Here is a 21,054-nt window from a genome sequence, read left to right on the forward strand (position 1 = left end):
TTCTCGTTGTTTTCGAGCCAAAACAGATTGAACCAATTCAACTTCACGGGAATCTAATCCTTTCGCTTCGGCCAATTGTCGTAAATAGTCTGAAATTTGATTTTTTTGCTACTTCTGGTGCGGGTGGTTCAACTATTTCACCCGCGTGACGCTTCTGAATTTCTGATTCAATATCAGCAATTAATTCGCCAGCAATAATTTGAGCTTCTTCCGGAGATATCTTTTGGTAATGTAAACTCTCTAAGATCAATTTTTCTATATCTGCTTGACTATGAGATTTTGATTCAGAACAAGATTCTGAATGGTCTTGGTGAATTTCAGAGCCTAAATCAGATTCATCACGAACACTACTAAAATCTTCATCCTTCTCAGCTAAAGTCTGTCCTTCCAATGTTTTTAGTTCCGCAACTTGCTCTTCAAATACTTGTGGTTGTTCACTTTGTACGGAAACTTCCCAGATAGTATCCTGAATATGTTCTTCAGGTTGATTGATAGGTGAAGTAACTTCTGATCTTTCTTTAATCGGAGTTTTTATGTCAATATCCTGAACTGGTTTTTCTACAGAGTCATCACTTTCCTCACTTATCCTACGTTGTTTTCCTGATAAGCTAATAGTAATTTCTGGGATATCATCTTGGTAATACAAAGTTTTCGGTGAAAGTTCAGTAATATCTCCGGAATCTATAGATTTACTTTCCATGTCGGTTCCTTCCACATCAGTCATCTTTTCGGATTCTTCCAGTTCACTTTTATCAACATGAACTTCCATTGAATCGCTCGGCCGTGAATCTCCATCGTCTACGTTAACATCAGACTCTTTGGGTTTGTAAATTTCGTACATATCGGGTCTCACAACTTCTTCAAAATTAATTATGTCTTTAACTGGTGATGGTTTGAATTCCGTTGGTTGTTCAACTTTTGTGTCATAATCATCGTCTAGGATTAACGCTTCAGCAACTTCAGTTACCTTAACAGATTTAATATTGGCACCAAAATCTATGTGTTCTGGAACACTCTTTACCGTACTCGGTTCTTCTTCCCCAAATGGAATATCTAGTTTTTTATGTTCAGGTTCAAGATCCTCTTCCTGAATTTCAGTCATAAGTTCATCTTCTACCATATCTTTTTTAATTTGTTCTTCATAATACTGCTTACGTAGCTGAATGCTTTTCGCGGATACTTCGTACAAATCTTCAGTTGGCAATGAACATGATCGTTCATAAATACTACGGCGGCCAACTGAAGGCGGTTGGAAAACGCTCATTTGCCTCTCTCGAATTTGTGGAACTCGGTCTTCAATCTCCGAGTCGGAGATATAATGTTCAACATCTCCACTATCGGATATGTAGCCGGTGTTGTCGTAACTACTTGATACATTTTGATGTATGGAACTTTCATTGTCAGAATCTACACTATCGGCCGGAACCATGTGCTGATCAGTCGATGGTTCTTTCTTGGGCGGTGATTGTTGTGACGGATCCATGAATGAGGCTTTGTATTCGGACACCAGATCGGCAGGAATGTCTTCTTTAGTTTCATCAAACGGAACATCAACGCTTTGAGCAGATTGCACAGTAGATCTAGGTTTCGGAATTGGTACTTCATGAATGGACGTTCGCTTCAACGGGGTGATTTTCGATGTCGTAGATTCTTCAAATAAACTCATGCGTTTCTTCACTGCACTAACATCAGTTGGTTGACTACTAACGGTTTCCCAGAATTTCTTACGATCGGAATAGCTTTCAATCTCAGTCTCACATTTATCATCGGTTATGTCTGAATCCTTGCTTGTTAGTGGTTCGGGATCAGTTTCTTGTTTTTCAGGGAGATTAGTTGTGGTTATTCGTGGTTTAGCTTGTGGTACTGATGTTAGTTCAGATGAAGGTGATGATGTTGGTATTAGTGGTACGTTGGTGGCTTCTAAAAAGAATGGGGAATGTTAACAATGCGGGTCTAGCGAGTACATATTATTAATACGTTTGAGTATTGAGCGAGAGCGAAAGAGAGAATTTGGCAGGTCACTAAATGCAACATTTCGAATTATTTGCTATCTCCGTCACAACACAAATCACTTACCTTCCAATACTCGGTAAATGATTACACAATGGAAGTCGCAAAATGTATAAACAATTCAAAACAAATCAAACAGATAATCCCAAAACGTAAATCATAAATAAACAGCCAGCTTGCCTGTGCACTCGTGTGAATAACGTTTTCGTTACCAATTGAAGAGAGTATAGAAAACAGAGACGGAAGAAACAATTGCATGCAAACAAACATATCGGGTTGGCGTCGTCAAATTTAGTCTAGAGTAACGACAGATTGCTATTAGATCTATTTATGTACACGATTCATTTACCTAAATTGCGCTCTATTCTGTCACTTTGTGGTACGTGACTGTAAATAATCAGCGCTTCGTCTTCAGATATAAAAATGTCGGGTACGGCGTTATCAGCCCTTGAACTGTTGCGTTCGGAAATTAGGGAAGACTGTAAGGATTCGTTGTCATCATAGAAACTTGAATTTTGATTCATAGTATCCATGGACCCTGATATTGACTGTTGGTTCAACCAGTCAACGACGGCATCCATGATGTGTCCTTTCGAAAATGAGTCCGAGCTGCCCAGTGAGCGTGAAATTACACTCGTATCGGGCTCGTCTTTAGGCCAGAAATTAAGCGAGACAGTGCTTTGACCTTTTTTGCTTTTGCAAAGGAATCGCTGCGGACTCATTGTAAGTATCGTGTCCATGAGGGTACCTCGAGAGGTACCCGTGTATAAATCGGGTAGGCTGCCACCGTCCTCGCCAATTCGCTGTCGTAGCTCAGCGGTGTCAAAGCCGAGTTCAGACTTTGCGCGTTTGCTCTTTTTTTTGCGTTTCAGTTTCGGTGAGGCATACGGACTGGGCATTCGAGGTATGACGTCTACCTCAATGCCCGCTTTATTTACTAAATTGTCTTTGTTTAACTTAACGGGCGCCATGTATACAATCTCACCTACGAAACGACTTCAATAAGGACACGGCTTGTCATAAGTTATGTCAGTCAGGAACTAATGGTGTGGAATGTTTGTGTGTGTGTGTGTGGGTTTGTGTGCCCCGATATGTTTGATAACGTTGGTTGAATGGTCAATTCTAACATCTATAAAACTACAATGATAAAATGCAAAAATGTCATTGACAAAAAAGAAAAGAATAAGATGTAGGCATTGGAAAATAGTTACGATACGTGCAATGGATGCGTTTAATGAAAGTCATTTGGCGTTCAAATAGAGAATCTTCGTGTTCAATGTACTGTTATTGATGAACGCATTCTACTCAAAGCTAGTTGTAAATACCTTGCGGGAGTTCTGTTACGTCTGCTTGGCTCTCTGGTGTTTTAGAACCCCATTCGTCCGTGTGCGAGAATGTTTGCTCGTCCCACAAAGTGGCGTAATCCGTTTGGAATTCGGACACTTCTTCAGTGCTCAGCTGCGACACGACTTTCTGAAACTCGCTTTCACGCTTCTCTTCGAATTCCGGTGTCGTAATATTCGATTTTTTAGCCTCTTGTATTTCTTTCTCAATGGTATCAGATGCCATTCGTTCGAATTTTCGTTCAACTCGTTTTAGTTTCCCGTCGATTTTCTCCTCTTTATCGGTGATTGATTCTCGTCTTTCGAGATCATCAACTATTTTTTCTAAATCGTCAAGTTTATTCTCTAATTTCTCAGTGAAATAATCACTTTGTAACTCTGACCGGTTTAAGTCTAAATCGGTAACTAACGCTTCAAGATTTTGTTCGGTCAGATTTTCTAAGATATTTGATTTTATGCTAGCGCGTCTTTGTAAATTAACTTCAGCAGAATCTTCTTCAGATTCAATGCGGAATAATGGTGTTCGTTTTGCTGGTTTAGCTTCTGTACTTTCTGTAGACGTATCTGGTATTGTCTCATCCACCACTTCCTTAATTTGATCTGCTACAACTACTTCATCGAGTGATTTAGCACTGAAACGATCGGTTAGTTTTTCAATAAAACCTTTTTTGGTTTTGTTGTCATCATCGTCGACTTTTTTCGACTCGCTTGCTTCTTTTGTTTCTTCCTTTTCTTCCTCTTGTTCTGTACTGCGACGTTTTGTAAATTTACCTAAAAGCCCTCTCTTCTTTTTATCCGCCTTTTCATCATCTTTTGAAGTTTCTTGGTCTGACTTTCCGCTTAATTTATCGTTAATTTTTTCGAAGAAACCTTTCTTTTCATCTTTTACCGTTTTAGTAATATCATCGACAGTTACTTTAGCTCCTTCTTCAACTTGCTGAACTTTTTCTGTTATGAGTTTTTCTGTGACTTCTACTGTACCTTTTCCTTTATCTACAGTTGTATCAATAGATTTTGACGCACTTTCTAATGCACTAGCACTTTCACTTTGTAAAAATGCACTGGTCTGTACAATATCTGATTCAATCTTTTGAGCTGTCTTTTGTACACCCAATACAATTTGTTCTTTAAGTTCGGTGCTAGTGTCTTTCGTCAGTTCATCATCTTTACCCTTACTATCTTTCTTGCCCAGTTTACCAAATATGCCCTTTTTCTTTTTAGAATCCTTTTCGGAATCTTTGGCTGAATCTCCATCGCTTGACTTTCTAGTTAGTTTGTTACTGATTTTATCAAAGAAACCTTTAGTTTCCTCTTTCGCCTCTGTGACCGCGCCACTTACAGACTCTTGAATTTTATCAGCTGCTTGTGCAATATCAGCTTTGGTACTATCTTTGGTATCTGCAAGTTGCTGAACTGTTTCCTGTTTAATATCTGACGCTGTCTCAGTTATAGTATGTGATACAGAATCTTTTGTATCAATCGCCTTTTGAATAGCGACGTTTGTTGCTTCTTTAGATTTTTCCTTGTCTTCTTTTACAGTATCCTTTATATCAGATGTCGTTGTTGCAATTGAGTCAATTACATTTTTACTTTCTTCTTTTAAATCATCTTTGACCTCCATGGTACTTTTAACAGTGTCCTTTGCCATTGTGTCAATTTGTTGTGCAGCATCCGATACACTGGCTTCAACATTGCTGATAGACTCACTCATCTTCTTAGCAAACTCAGTTTCTGCCATTTTAATATCATTAACTTTAGTTTCAATTTGTGATTGAACACTATGAGTAGTGTCCTTAATCAATGTCGTAGATTTATCCACAGCGTGTAATGCGTCTTCTTTAAGTTGTTCTGCTGCTTCAATTGTGTTAGTTGCTTCTGATTTAACTTGATCAACAATATTCTGAGATGCGCTTACACCTGCTGAAACTGTCTCAGTTAGAATTTCTTCTTCGTCACCTTTATCTTTGCTGCTTCTTTTTGTCAACTTGCCAAAAATACCTTTCTTCTTCTTAGGTTCTTTGTCTGACGGTTTTGTTGACTCCTCTTCACTAGATTTTTTAGTTAATTTATTGGAAAGTTTATCAAAGAATCCTTTAGCTTCTTCTTTAGTTTCTGAAACCGTTGTTTCAATAGATTGAACAATGTCTGATGTTTTCTCCGAAACTTTCTTCTCTATATCTGCAGCGGTATCGTCTAACGATTTTTCAATAGAAACTTTTGTATCAACTACTTCTTGTTTGGCCGAACTTATCTTATCTTCAATATTTTCAATAGTAGATGTGACAGTGCCATTAATTTCTGAAGCCTTCTTTTCTACTTCTAATTTAGAAGATTCAATTACTTCTTCACTTATTTTTTTGACTTTCAGTTTTAATGCTATCAATAGCTGTCTCGGTTTTTTGTAATTTTATCGTCGATTGATTCAGTAATGCTTTGTTTAGCTTCAGTTAAAACAGAAGTACTTTTGTCTTTAACTTGCTCTTTTGTTTCTTCCGCTTTATCAACTATTTCTGTAACTTTTTGTGTAATCACTTCTGGTAAGTCACCTACTATTCCGCTTGTAATTTTTACAGATTCTTTGGTTTCTTCCTTTTCTTTACTGTCTTTCCTTCCAAGTTTACCAAAAATGCCCTTTTTCTTTTTTGGTTCTTTCTCAGTTTCTTTCGCCGACTCACTTTCAGCAGATTTTTTGCTCAATTTGCTGCTGAACTTATCGAAAAATCCTTTAGCTTCTTCTTTCACATTGGTTATCGACGTTTCTGCTGATTCTTTGACTTTGTCAGTAGTTTGAATAATATCATCTTTAGTTTTAGTAGCAACATCTTCGATTACTGTTATTTGTTTACTGGTTTCTTCCTTAATCTCCGAGGTTGTATGTTCTGCCGAATCTTTGATATTAACAAGTTCTTGTTTTATCAATTCTGTTGTTTCCTTGCCATCGTCTAATTTTTTCTGCACAGTTTCTTTAATATCTGACACACTTGAATCAAGTTTGGATTTGCTTGTTTCTTTAATGTCTTGTACTTCGCTGGTAAGTTTCTGAACAGTTGCATCTGCTTGTTTTACAACTTCAGAAATTGTAGCTTCAGTTAATAATGCCTTCTCTTTAATAGTGTCACTTAATTTTTCTTCTGTGTGTTCAATAGTTTTCTTTATGCTTTCCGCGCCTTTTTCAGTTTTTTCAATTTCTGTTTTTACAGCATCAATGACAGTTTCACTTTTCTCTTCTAATTTCGTTTTTGTTTCTTGTGTATGTTCGACAACTTCTTGAACCTTCTCTGAGATAACTTGAGGTACTTTTCCTAATAATGAACTTTCGGTAGTGTCTTTGATGTCATCTTGATCTTTACTTTTGGATGATTTTCCAAAAATTCCCTTTTTCTTTTTTGGTTCTTTTTCGCTATCTGTGGTTGAATCAACATCGGATTTTATACCTAGTTTACTGCCGAGTTTATCAAAGAAACCTTTAGCTTCTTCTTTGATACCTTTGGTTTCTTCTTTGACATCTGTTGTTATTTCTATAGCAGATGCTTTAGCTTTTTCTACATTTTCTGAAACAATTTTATCAGCTGTATCTTCAACAATTGTTATTTGCTCTTTTGTCTCTTTTTTAATTGAATCCATTTCACTTTGAAGACTTTCTTTCGTTTCAGATATTTTTGTTTCAGTATCAGTTTTTATTTCACTAGCAACTTCTGTAAGCTTGTCAGTTTCACGTTTAATTTCTTCGATTTTACTGTCAACAGTCTTTGTAACATCCTCCACTTGAGATTCCGTTTTTATAATTTCCTCTTTTACTTTTCCACTCAATGATTCTTCCACATTTTCAACTTTTTCAACAGTTGTGTCAATTGTAGTTTTAGCACCATCTGTTAGCTTTTCAGCTTGTTCTTTTAGTTTTTCTTTGGTATCTTCTGCTTGTTTCACCACTTCTTGAATATTTTCTGATACTAGCTGCGGAACACCAATGTTTGAAGTAGGTCGAGTTTTTGGAGTGTAATCAAGTTCTTCTTTATCCTTACTATCTTTCTTGGTAAGTTTTCCAAAAATGCCTTTCTTCTTTTTGGGTTCTTTGTCACTATCACCATCGGACGGTTTCCTGCTTAATTTACTACTCAACTTGTCAAAGAAGCCTTTTGGTTCATCTTTTAGGTCGGTGATCAATTTATCTGCAGCTTCTTTTACCTTATCAACAGATTCAGAAACGTCTGCTTTTGTTTTATCCATACTATCATCCAATTTAGCTGCCGCATCTGAAGCTTTCTGTTTAATATCAGATGTGGTCGCCGTGACACTCTTTGCCAATGCATCTTTTTCATTTTGAATGGCTTGTTTTAATTTTTCGTCTTTCTCTTGAACAGTTGTCGTGACAGTGTCTTTAATTTCTGACAACTTTTCAGCAGCGACAGCTACAGTTGTCTCTGCCGAATCTTTAATATCTTTGGAAATTTCTTTTCCTGTGTCAATTACTTGCACTTTCTTGGACTCTGCTTCTTTTACTGCATCACTAAGACCAGTCTCTATTTCTTTGACTGAATCTTTTAAATCTTCAGCTACCTCTTCACTTTTCTTCTGAACGGTTGATTTTGCGTCACTGATGTCTGACTTCAGTTGTTCCTTTCCTTCATCAGTTTTCTCGATAACATCTTGGATTTTGTCTGAAATACTTTCAGTGACACCGCTAAATGACACATTTTTACCTTTTTCTTTATCATCTTTATCTTTAGTGTCAGCTTTTGTCAATTTACCAAAGATTCCTTTCTTCTTTTTAGGTTCATCTTTATCCTTAGAACTTTCGTCATCACTTGATTTTTTACTCAACTTACTACTGAGTTTGTCAAAGAATCCTTTGCTTTCTTCTTTGATTTCTTTGCTTGCGGTTTCTGCAGCAACTTTAGTTTTATCTAATGTTTCTTCAACACCATCTTTAATACTCGCAAGCTGCTCGGTTGTTTTCTTTTGAATATCAGATGATACTTTGGATACATCTTCTTTTACAGAACCTTTTGCATCAATTATCTTTTGTGTATCCTTTTCTATCGATTTTTCAATGTCTTTTTTGATTTCATCAACTTTATCGGAGACTTTCTGTTCAGTAGCAATTATTGTTTCTTTTACCTCTGCCTTTGTACTGCTAAGACTTTTCTCTGCATCATCTTTTAAGTCTTTCACAGCATCCAAAGTTGCATCTTTCTGTTCTTTAACTTCTGTTTTAACAGCTTCTAGAGATTCTTGCAAACCAATAACTGTTTCTTCTGCATCTTTTTGTGTTTCTTGTACCTTAGAAGACACTGAATCCTCCAATTTTTGTAACTCGTCAAGTGTTTTATCCTTTGCTTTAGAAACCTTCTCATCAATTACAATCACGGCTTCGTCAGTTGATTCTTTTAATTCTTGCTTCTTATCGTCAATAGTTGATAAATCGGCAGCTTTCTGTTCTACGGTTTGTTTAACACTGGTCGATACTGATCCTACACCGTTAGTGAATGAATCTTTTACTGCTGCGATCTTTGTTGTTATATCATCGGACTCTTTAGGTTCAGATTTCTCCCTTTCTTTATCTTTGCTTCCAAGTTTTCCAAATATACCTCCCTTTGATTTTTTCTCAACTTTTTCTTCTTTGCTACCAATGCTACTTATCTTGTCGCTAAGTTTTCCTAAGAATCCTTTCTTTTCTTCTTTTGCTGATGATTTAATATCTTCCAAAGCTTCACCAACTGCTTGAACATCATGAACTAACTCTTCTTTTACAGTTGTTGTCACTTCGGAAATAGTCTTGTCACCTTTAGCCTGGACCTCTGCGGATAGTTCTTCAATTTTAGCTTTTTCTGTGTCAACTTTTTGTAGAACCCCATCAGAAACATCCTTTGCATGATCCATTACTGATTGTTGATGTTTGTTTGCCTCCTTTTCTTGCGCAATAAAATCAGATGTTAAATCTTTCTGTTTTGTTTGAACATCGTCAGATATTGCAGTTATCATTTTATCAGCCGCATCTACGGTTTTTTCAGCCAAATCTACAGTTTTTTCAGTTCCAAGGTGTTTTGCTTTATCAACGTCTTCCTCAATTTCTGTAGTTACAATTTTCTTCACATCGCTTGCTTCTTCTTTAACTTCTTGCACAACATCAGTAATACTCTCTTCAACTTTATCTTTACTTGAAGAGAATTTATCACTAATTTTTCCCAAAATTCCTTTCTTGGGTTTGTCTTTAGTTTGTTTAACGTCAGTTGTTTTAATTTCAACTTCTTCTTGTGAAGATTTTCCAGAGATCTTCTCACTGAGTTTGCCAAGAAAGCCTTTCTTCGTATCCTTCGCAGTTTTCTCAATACTTGAACTTGTTTCAACTAAAGCTGGGATTATTTGCTCAGATTTGTCTTTAATTTCATCTAATTTCGCATCAATAACATCAGTTGCATCCTTTACATCATCAGTTAACTGTTTTGTTTGAATTTCTACAGCATCAGACATTTCAGCACTTGCGTCTTTTATACTTTCGGAGATAACATCTTTAGTACCTTGCAGTTGCTCAGCAGTTTTATCCAAATCGTCAGCCAATTTAGTTTTATCCTCATCAATTTCTTTGATCTTTAAGTCAACTTCTGATTGGACTTTGGGTATTTCCGCTTTAATTTCATCAACTTTATTTTCTATTTCAACTTTAATATCGTGAACAGCAACTTTTACATCAGAAATGCTTTCTTTAACTTTATCTTCAACATCATCGCGAGCAGTTGTAACTTTAGATTCCACAATTTCAACTTCAGTTTTTACATCTTCCTCTACCTTTAAAGCTGTCTCCTTTGCTTTACTTGTAGCTTTATCCTTTGTATCTTTTATGCCAGTTTTAATATCCTGAGCAATTTTAGTCACCGAAGGAGTTTTTTGAAGAGCACCTTTACCAGTACCCTTGACACCGAATACTTTAGTACCTTTGGTTGCTACACCTGTTTTCGTTGGCTTTGTAGGTGAAGTTTCCTTTTTAGTTTCGGTTGAAGCAGTAGCAGCTTTATCTTTTGTTTTAGGTGTAAGTGCTGCTTTAGTTGCTTTTAAAGCACCTTTCACCGCACCTTTAGTGCTCTCCATAACTTTTTTAGTATCTTCTTTTTTAGTCTCCTTTGCTTTCGTACCTTTCGTTACTGGAGCTGGTTTAACTTCTCTATCTTTTGGCAGTTTTGATTTAGTTACTGCAGCAGTACTACTAGAACTACTAGAAGAACTACTTTTAGCAGCTACTTTAGGCGCACCAGTTGTTTTCTTCGTTGTATCAATTACTGATTTACTTGTTTTCTTTGGTATCGCTGGCGTTTTCTTATTAGTTAAGTCAAGCTTCAATTGACTTGCTTTTGCAGCTGTTGCAGCTCTTGCAGCAGCAGCAATCGCCTCAACATCTTTTATAGCATCATTCATTTTATCAACCAACTCAATGGGAGTTGGCTCAATCTCGACTATTTCACTTGGCCCAACTTCAATGCCATCTTTAATTTCAGCAGTCACATTTTTATTTTTGTCACTGACTAATGTCTCAGTAACTTCTGTGACTTGTTTGGTTGTCACCACACATTGCGTCTCGACCGTTGTAAATGTACCCTCCAACAAACCACCGTTTAATTCTTCAACTCTATCTCTTGTTGTTGTAGTTACAATCGTAGTACCAAGATCATCAACTACCCTTTGAACATCAGCATCAAATTCACTGGTTACGATATTTTGTGAATCTTGTTGTGCGATTAAGCGTTTAAGATCTTCATCAGCACCATTTTTAATTTGATCAAGTGTTAATTCATAAGTATCAACACTATCCTTGATAACTTCTTTATGGAGTGCTACTTCTTCTGTCACTACTTTAATTTTCTTGTCTTCAGTTGAACCATCACGTGCTTTCACATCAGGCACATTTAAGTCTGTTGTTGTTCGTGTCAATGTCATTTCTTCAATTACTTTCATAGTGGCTGGTTCTTTTTCGCCATCCTCTTTTTCTGCGCTAGTTGTTTTAGTTTCTGTTAATTTCTCTGCATCACTATCAGTTTTTGTTGCCAAGGAAGAACTCTCTAATACTGATGCAGTGACAACAAGTACTTCGTCTGCTACAGTTGCGTCTGGAATTTCTTCAACAACTTTACTTATAGTCACATGTTTTTCCTTTTCGTCATCGGATTCATCTTTCTTTGATTTTTTCGAAAATATTTTAAATATACCTTTAGATTCCTTCACTTCAGTAGATTCATCTTCAGAGTCGGACTTTACACCCTTGCCTTTTCTGCCAAACAGACCAAATCCTCGTTTTTTCTTAGTCTCTTCAGTATCTTGTACAACTTCTGCAATTACAATTGGTTTTACGTCTTCGAAATTCTCAATTTCTGTTGCCAAAAATTCTTTGGTATCATCCAGTTTATTACCAAAAGAATCATCTTTGACAACTACAGTGGTTTTTGTTATTATTTCCTCGATTATATCTGCATTATCTTCAGGAATCTCAATTTTGTCTAAATTATCTTCTCTGGAACTTGCTTCTTGTATCGGAATTTCCATGCTAGTAGTTTTTGCTTTCTTCTTACCAAATATATTAAATCTTCTACTTTTATGGCCGGTATCACTTTCTTCTCCACTCTCGGATGAATCACGCTTTGGCTTCTTCTTCTTCTTGTCAACTTTTACAGGTGGCTCTTGAATAATTTTAGGAGCATCTTCACTCAATAGCTTAACATCTTCATAATTTTTAACTTCAGTAGTTAAAAAGTCTGAAGTTTCATTCATAGTTTTAATAATCTCAGCAGATAAACCAAGTTTATCTTCTTTAGAAGATGCTTCGGTAATTGGAGCAGATTCCGCACGTTTTTTAGATTTACCGAAAATTCTGAACTTCTTTGTGCGAGCAGCGGTATCACTTTCTTCGCCACTTTCGGAAGAGTCTCGCTTCGGTTTCTTTTTGTGTTTCTTGACTTTGTGCTTTGTTTCTTTGATTTCAGTAGTTTCTTTGTCTTCAGAGTCAATCTTACTCTCATGAAGTGATTTCAACATAACATCTTCGTGGTTCAAGACTTCTGTTTTCAGGAAACTATCTGTTTGATTCATATTTTCAATACATTCATCAGACAAAGCAATTTTGTCTTCTTTTGATGGCGCTTCTTTAATTGGATCTGATTTTGTGGTCTTTGGTTTACGACTAAATAATCCAAACTTAGATTTCTTTGAAGACGCATCACTCTCGTCACCACTCTCGGATGAATCACGTTTTCCTTTCTTTACTTTTTTAGAATTACTTGGACTAGTCACATCCATATCTTTTGGTTTATCTTCTTTCTCTTCAGTTGGAGGCTGCATTTCCACAACTAATTTAACATCTTCATATTTGGTTATTTCGTCTTGTAAAAATTTGTCGGTATCATTCATTGATTTCAATACTTCCTCACTAATATCTTTACTTGCTTTATCCTTTTTGTCCTTAACACCAAATATCGGAGTACGAATTTTCTTCGGTTCTTTTATTTTTTCTTCTTCATTCTCTGGAAGTTTTTCTTTCTTTCCAAAGATAGAATCAAATATTCCGGATTTTGTTTTCTCGGTTCTTTCTTCATTAGTATGAATTACAACTCCCTCAGGTACCTCTGCATTAGGTACAGAAACAGTCTCAATTTCTACCGATTCCATTATTTCAACTTTCTCTTTTGGTAGATCTGTTTCAATAGATATTTCTTTCTTTTCTTTTTTACCAAATAATCCAGAAAATATTCCACTTTTACGTTTTTCTGTCTTATCTTCATCATCACTTAGAACTGTTGTTGATGTAACGACAGCCGTCACAATCGCTGGGCGCACATCTTCGTGGACTTCAACTTCCTTTTGTAAGAAATCATTTGTTGCGTTTATTCCTAAAGCTGCCTCCTCAGATAATGCAATTGCAGGTTTCACTTCTTTGCTGGTTTCAACAGATGGTATTGTCTCCTCAGTTGATTCCTTTTTATCTTTTTTACCAAGAAGTCCAGAAAATAGTCCAGACTTTCGTTTTTCTTCAATTTGTTCTTCTTTAAGTGGCTTAGCAATTAGTGTGGTTGATATGCACACATCTTCGTGAAGTTCAACTTCTTTCTTCAAGAAGTCGTCGGTAGTTTTGATGTCAATCACGGTTGTTTCTACTACTGGCAGCGCATCTGCTTTCTTTTCTAATAAAGAAGTTTCTGCTTTCTTCTTTAAATCTTCATCAACAGGTTCTGTTGGTTCATCAATTGATTTTTTGTCTTTCTTGCTAAATATGCCAGATAATAATCCGGTTTTCTTTTTGGGTACCTTATCCTCTTCCTGATCTTGTTCTGTAACTACATCACTCTTCTCTTTCTCAATTTTTACTAAACGGACGTCTTCAAACACCTCAACTTCTCTTTTTATAAAATTGTCGGTTTCTTTAATTTCTTGAATTGTTTTCTCTGTGAGTTGAATTGGTTCAGATTTCTTAGATTTTCCAAAGATTGGAGATTTAATTTTGCTCAAAATGCCAGATTTTTGTTTGACTTCAGTGGTAGTTTCATCTAAGTCAGTTGTTTCAACCACTTTAGTAGTTTTGTCTCCTTCTGGCATTGGAATCAATGGAGCAACGTCTTTCTTTGCTTCGGTCTCCTCCGATCCCTTTTTGCCAAATATTGGTGTCTGTGCTTTGACTTTTTCGACATCAGTTGACTCCTTTTTGTCTTTTTGTCCAAATATACCTGAGAATATACCGGATTTTGCTTTTTCCTTTTTGGAATCAGTTTCAGGTATTTCGGCATCGGGTAATGTAACAGGTACTAATAGACGGACATCCTCATGCACCTCAACTTCTTTGGCTAAAAATTCATGAGTGTTCTTCATAGCTTTTAAAACATCTTCGGATATCGGTTCCCTGGGTTCATCTTCTTTTTCTTTTTTCGTAAACAAACCTTGGAATATTCCAGGCTTCTTTTTATCTGATTTTTCCTCAAGAACGCCTTTTTCGACATCTTCTGTCTGTTTAGTATCGTCAACTGGTTTATCTGTTTCAGTAGGCTGAATCTCCTTTTTAGACACCTTTTCAAGATCATCTTCTTTTTTGTCTTTAGGACTAAACAAGCCACTAAAAATACCTGTTTTTGACTTCTGGGCTTTCTCTGTGGACTCTTCTTTGGGTTCATCTTTTTCACCTTTTGTCGGTTCGGTCGTGGCTTTGACATCATGATACTTTTCGATTTCTACATTTATGAAATCGGAAGTATTCTTTAAAGTGGTCTTTACTTCTTCATCGTATTCAATCAATTTTGAATCTTCAGTAGCTTTGTCTTTCTTGGTAAACATTCCACTAAATATACCTGATTTAGCTTTTTTATCTTTTGTTTCTTCTGCTGGCGATGTAATTGCTTCAGTTTTCTCATGATCAACTGGTTTAACTTCCTTTGTTGGTGAAGCCTTTGCTTTCTTACCGAAAATTGGCTTTCTTTTAGCTTTGGTTTGTTCATCTTCATTATCTGTTTTTTCGTCCTCACTTTCTTTTCCATCTTCTTTTTTGAATATTCCACTGAATATACCGGATTTGCGTTTTTCTTTTTCTTCTTCTGCCAATGCTTGGAGAGTATCAACGTTGTCTTCAGCTGGCTTTATAATAGGTTTCACATCATCAAATCGGTTTACTTCTTCTGTCAAGAATAATTTTGTAGTTTCCATTGACTCAATAACTTCTTTAGATAATTCAACGTCAACAGGAGGCTTCTTCTCTTTCTTGGAGAATAATGGTGTGCTCTTTTTTACTTTGCCAACTGTATCTTCGCTATCAGATTTTTCTTCTTCCTGATCTTTACTTTTTCCTTTTGCCAAATATTCCTCCAAACAATCCAGACTTTCTCTTAATTTCTTTATCATCTTCAATTGGTGTTGGAGATGTTACCCTCACATCAACAGTTTCAGTGGGTTGCACAACTGGCTTAACATCTTCGTAATTAGCCACTTCGTCTTGCAAGAAAGAATCTGTCTCCTTAAGAGTTCTTTTAATTTCCTCTGATAACACAACTTTTGTGGGTGCTTTGTCTTCTTTTTTCCCAAAGAGTTTTGATTTCTTTGATTTGGATGTACTTTCATCATCTGTTTTTTCATCTTCGCTTTCCTTGTTACCTTTGTCTTTTTTAACAAATATGCCACTAAATATTCCTGATTTGGTCTTATCTTTATCTCCGGAAACATAGGTTGGAGATTTCAATGTAACACTTTCAGTGATTTCAATCTTTTCAGTAATTACTGGTCTCACATCTTCGTAAACATCAACTTCTTTCACAAGGAATGAATCAGTAGCTTTCATTTTGATTATCGTATCTTCGGATAAGTCAACTTTAGTTGGCGTTTTCTTTTCTTTTTTACCAAAGATGGGTGTTTGTTTCTTTTGTTTGGATACTGCTTCTTCATCATCTGTTTTTTCATCTTCACTTTCTTTACCTTTATCCTTTTTGCCAAAAATACCACTGAAAATGCCTGACTTTCGTTTTTCTTTGTCATCTTCAGGTTTATCGTCTAGTTTGGTTTTAGTTTCAGGTGCAGTTTCTGTGATTTCCGCAATCACAGGCTTTACGTCTTCAAATCTGTCAACTTCTTCTTGAAGGAAAGTTTCTGTCATTTTCATTGATGTGAGAACATCTTCTGATATGACAACGGCTGCTGGAGTTTTCTTATCTTTTTTGCCAAATATAGGAGTGCGTTTCTTCGACTTGGAAATGGTCTCCTCGTCGTCTGTTTTTTCATCTTCACTTTCTTTCCCTTTGTCCTTTTTGCCAAAAATACCACTGAATATTCCGGATTTTCGTTTTTCTTTATCATCATCAGGTTTATCGTCTTGTTTAGTTTTTATTTCAATCGCAGGTTCTGTAATTTCCGCAATCACAGGCTTTACATCTTCAAATCTCTCTACTTCTTCTTTGAGAAAAGATTCCGTTGTTTTCATAGATGTAAGAACATCTTCTGATATAACAACGGCAGTTGGAGTTTTCTTATCTTTCTTGCCAAATATAGGAGTATGTTTCTTGGCCTTAGAAGTGACCTCTTCATCGTCTGTTTTTTCATCTTCACTTTCTTTGCCTTTATCTTTTTTGCCAAAGAGACCACTAAAGATTCCTGACTTTCGCTTTTCTTTCTCTTCGTCAGATTGGACATCTTGTTTGGTTTTCATTAAATCTACCTTTTCTGTAGCTTCAGCGACTACGGTTTTTACGCTTTCGGTAGTTTCAACTTTGACTTCAATAGTTTCACTTTCGAGTTGTTTGACCGGTAATGGTTTAACATCTTCATAATTCTTTACTTCTTCTTGCAAGAATGAATCAGTTGTCTTCATGTCTTTAACTACATTTTCAGACAACTCTATTTTTGTGGGTGTTTTCTTTTCCTTTTTACCAAATATAGGAGTACGTTTCTTAGTTTTCGTAATTGTCTCCTCGTCATCTGTTTTTTCGTCTTCACTTTCTTTGCTGCTTTTATCTTTCTTGCCAAATATCCCACTGAAAAGACCGGACTTTCGTTTATCTTTCTCATTATCTGCATCTGTTTCAAGTTTAACTTCAATTTTAATTTCTTCTTTTTCAATTTCTGGTTCTTCAGATTTTATAAGTTTCACATCTTCATATCTGGCAACTTCCTCTTGAAGGAAATTATCAGTTTCCTTCATATCTTTAACCACATCTTCAGGCAGCTCAACTTTAGTAGGAGGTTTCTTTTCCTTTTTAGTGAAAATAGACGTCTGTTTCTTTGTTTTGGTAGTAATTTCTTCATCGTCAGTCTTTTCATCTTCACTCTCCTTACCTTTATCTTTCTTTCCAAACAAACCACTAAATATTCCTGACTTTCGCTTTTCTTTATCTTCATCGGATTTTTCTTTTGGTTTCTCTTCAACTTCCTCAACTATTTCAATTTTCTCTGTAATAACTGGCTTTACATCATCGTATCGTGATACTTCTTCTTGCAAGAATGCGTCGGAATCTTTAATAACCTGCTTGGCTTCTTCTGAAAGTTGTGTTTTTTCCGGGGTCTTCTTCTCCTTTTTGCCAAAGATGGGCGTTTGCTTCTTTTGTTTGGATACTGCTTCTTCGTCATCTGTTTTTTCATCTTCACTCTCTTTGCCTTTATCTTTTTTACCAAAAATACCACTAAAGATTCCAGACTTGCGTTTTTCTTTCTCTTCATCTGGTTGGACTTCTTTAGCTTCTTCTTTAGATTTATCAACAACTTCCAACTCAGTAGTTGCTGTAACTACGGGCTTTACGTCTTCAAATCGGGCAACTTCTTCTTGAAGGAATGCTTCAGTAGTTTTCATTGAATTCACAACATCATCTGAGATTACTGCAGTTGTAGTAGTTTTCTTATCTTTTTTACCAAATATTGGAGTATGTTTCTTTGTCTTAGAGACTGTTTCTTCATCGTCTGTTTTCTCATCTTCACTTTCTTTACCTTTATCTTTTTTACCAAATATGCCACTGAAAATGCCACTTCTACGTTTCTCCTTGTCATCTGGCTGTGTTTCAGGCTGGACATCAAATGGTTTTTCATCAACATGTACCTCAATTTGCTCTACAGTTGATTTAACTTCCTGCACAATTTTCTCAACCTCATCGCTCACGATTTCAACAGGAGTGTCTTTCTGCTTATCAACAGCAACATCGTCTTCATCTGACTTAACATCTTCTTTATCTCTGCTCTTGTCACGTTTACTAAAGATTCCACTGAATAAACCAGATTTTCGTTTGGCTTCAGTTTCAGGTGATTTTACAGATTTTTCGTCAACAACTTCTGGTTCCCGTTCCTTCTTGGGTAGTGGTATTACATCCTCAAATCTAGCTACCTCTTCCTGAAGGAATGATTCAGTAGTTATCATGGTTGTGACTACTTCTTCAGACAATTTAATCTCAGTAGGCTTAGATTTATCTTTCTTGCCAAATATTGGAGTCATCTTCTTTTGTTTAGTTGGTGATTTAACATCTTTTTCTTCTTCATTCTCAGTTGCTTTGTCCTTTTTACCGAATATTCCACTAAATATTCCGGCTTTGCGCTTGTCTTTCTCAGAAACATCTGCAATTATTTCAGGCAAAGTTTCGGTCTCTGCTTTAACAGCTGAATCATCAACTTCATCTTCATGGCGTACACCGCCGTTTGAATCTTCAAATACTGGTACTTCTTTCTTGGAAATTAAATTGGCATTTTTCAAACGCTCCAAGACTTCGTCAGGTACATCTGCATTCATTGGAAGATGTTTGTCTCGTAAAGTCATTTTAGGTTTAGCTGGAGAGTCCTGTTCATCAGGTTTTTCTTCTTCGCCTTCTTTAGGTTTTTCCTTTTTGCCAAATATACCACTGAATATACCAGATTTTCGTTTCTCCTTTTCTTCTTCTTGTTGTGCGGCAGGTTTTGCATCTGCGACCTCGGATTCTGCAATTGGTTTAACCAATGGCTTTACATCTTCATATCGGGACACTTCTTCCTGTAGGAATGATTCAGTGTCTTTCATTGTTGTAACAAGTTCATTTGACAAAATAATTTTGGCAGGAGGGGTTTTTTCTTTCTTTCCAAAGATAGGAGTGCTTTTCTTTGTTTTGGTGGACACATCCTCATCATCTGTTTTCTCATCTTCACTGTCTTTACCTTTATCTTTCTTTCCAAATATTCCACTGAAAATTCCAGATCTTCGTTTCTCTTTCTCTTCTTCTTTTTGATCAGGTTTTTCATCAGCTTGCGCGTCTTTTTGTTTTGATCTGCGCATAACCACTTCAGTGGTTTGTATAACTTCTTTGACGGTCTCCTTACCGTCTTCTTGATCTTTCTTATCTTCTTTTGGTGCTTCTGGTTTAGTATCTTTCTTGCCAAATATAGGCGATTTAACTTTAGGTTCATCGCTGTCACGTTTATCCTTTTTGGAAAATATACCACTGAATATACCAGACTTTTTCTTTTCACCTTGATCATCTTTCTCGACTTCTTCCGCAAATTCATGTTTCCCATTTTCTTCAATTGTCTTTGTTACCGTTTCGGTTGTAACAGTAACTTTCTCATGTTGGGTTATATTTTGAGATTCGCTTTGAATTTCATTTTTGATGAATATGTCAGTATAAACACCACCTTTTCTTTTCTCACTTGCGTCGATAGGTTTATCAATTTTCTCAACAAGAGTAGTTTCAGTGATGGTTTCTTTAACATCATGGAGTTCTTTCTTTGTAACTTCAACTGTTTTATCAACTTTTTCGGTTATTTTTTCAACAACTTCATCGGGAGTAGGAGTTTTAGCTTTTTCATCTTTTTCAGTGTCAATGTCGTCTTTTTTCTTACCAAAAATACCACTGAAAATACCTGACTTTCTATCGGTTTTACTTTCTTCTTCCGGAACAGCAGTAACTTGAGTTTTATCTGCTGGAATTACCGGTCTCACATCTTCATAATGCGTAACTTCTTGTTTAATGAATGAATCAGAATTATTAATATCTAATCGAGTGGGTTCGCTAATCAAAATTTTAGGTGGTCTACTATCAGTTTTCGTCTTGTCTTCGTCGACTTCAGATGACTCTGGAATAGCGTCGTCTTCTTTCTTATTCTTTTTACCGAATATAGTAAAGAAGCCGCCTTTCTTGTTCTGCTCACTGGTACTAGAATCATCCACGATTTCCTTCGATGATTCTTTATCTTGTTTCTCAATTATTTCGGACCTAGACTGGTCGGTTCGCGTATCGTCATCTGAATCTTCAACTTCTTTGGAAGATTTTTTGCTTAAAAACCCAAAGAGTTTTCCATGCTTTCGCTTCATTTTTTGGCTGGCGGGTGCGGGTTGTTGGGATTTTGTAATGTTAATAATGTTATGTTTATCGTCCGCCCATCCTTGGAAACTCATTTCGTTTTGTATCAAATTAAACGTGATCATTTTTAATGCGTCGTTGTCAGGTTCTTCAATGAGGTGACTAACATGATCAGGTGGAATCGATAGTTGTGGTGCTTGATCATCATACACATCTGTTTCTGAGATACGTGGTGGTTTGTCAGTAATAGTATCGTCTTTAAGCAATTCTTTTCCAATACTGTCAATAGTCGAATGAATGTCAACATCGTAGATGACTTTTTCTTTAGTTGGAGTCAACGGCTTCACTTCAATATGAAACTCTGGGGTATCATAAATTTTAGTTTCAAGTTCTTCAATTAATTCTACAACTGGTACAATAGTTTTCTTTTCTACAAGTTTTTCTTCTTTAGCTACAACTTCTGCGGGTACTTTTTTAACTTCAGTGACTATATTTTCGGCAACTATAAATGCCTTTTGCTCTAAAACTGGCGATGCTTCTGCGTAGGGAATAGTTTTAAGTCGTTCTTCTTCAATTGTAAGCGGCTGAACTTTTACAGGGCTTTCAGGTTTATCGTCTTTATCTTTTCCGCGCTTCTTCTTCTTTTTCTTATCTTTCTTCTCCTTCTTTGACTGCGATTTTTCAGATTCCGAGTCGGAATAGTCAAACGATCGTGTAACCATCGTTTTAAGTGCTCCGAAAAATCCTGGTTTCTTTTGTTTTAATTCCTCACCGTTTTCTTTAATTTCCGCGGCAGACGCGTCTAGCTGCGTATCTACTTCGTTAAAAGCGTTAGTTTTATCGACTAATTGTTTAGAGGCTAATTCTTTATCGTCTAGCGTTCGTCTATCTTCGAAGTTTTGTGTTGTCGATGTGGTCGTTTGTTTTCCTGCAAGAACATG

At 36.2% G+C, this 21,054-nt stretch overlaps 2 protein-coding genes across 13 annotated transcripts in view; both read right to left on the minus strand.

Moving 5' to 3' along the window:
• Nucleotides 1–43: 43 nt before the first annotated feature.
• Nucleotides 44–15,023, minus strand: LOC135794701 (titin-like). Its single transcript, XM_065306070.1, has 4 exons — nt 5,816–15,023; nt 3,336–5,762; nt 2,360–2,995; nt 44–1,920 (listed from the first exon to the last, which is right to left on the minus strand). Exons 1-4 carry the CDS (start codon nt 15,021–15,023, stop codon nt 44–46), a joined length of 14,148 nt encoding a protein of 4,715 aa, XP_065162142.1.
• The window catches only part of LOC135793795 (ankyrin-3-like), a 79,000-nt gene continuing 72,959 nt past the window's right edge, over nt 15,014–21,054 (minus strand). For all 12 annotated transcript variants that reach the window (XM_065304883.1, XM_065304882.1, XM_065304886.1 and 9 more), the window contains one exon: nt 15,014–21,041. In XM_065304883.1, coding sequence (XP_065160955.1) covers nt 15,154–21,041 — 5,888 coding nt within the window. In that variant the 3' untranslated portion in view covers nt 15,014–15,153. The remainder of the gene's footprint in view (nt 21,042–21,054) is intronic.

Source organism: Atheta coriaria, unplaced genomic scaffold (assembly GCF_025399875.1).
Source record: "Atheta coriaria isolate IRGN ID8LTWV9N9 unplaced genomic scaffold, Caltech_Dcor_3.1 hic_scaffold_6_pilon, whole genome shotgun sequence".
Taxonomy (NCBI): domain Eukaryota; kingdom Metazoa; phylum Arthropoda; class Insecta; order Coleoptera; family Staphylinidae; genus Dalotia; species Dalotia coriaria.

What these genes read in the sequence shown, in the direction of transcription:
- LOC135794701 (XM_065306070.1), bottom strand. Translation starts at nt 15,023, where the DNA reads ATGGAAACTACAAAATTATTCTTGACAGAAGAAGTAAACCGATTTGAT. An exon ending in AGAGCAAGTTAAAGACAAAA is followed by an intron (nt 5,763 to 5,815) that starts GTACTTCTGTTT and finishes TCAATCGACGAT; the next exon opens with AAAATTACAAAAAACCGAGA. An exon ending in CGTAACAGAACTCCCGCAAG is followed by an intron (nt 2,996 to 3,335) that starts GTATTTACAACT and finishes GTCGTTTCGTAG; the next exon opens with GTGAGATTGTATACATGGCG.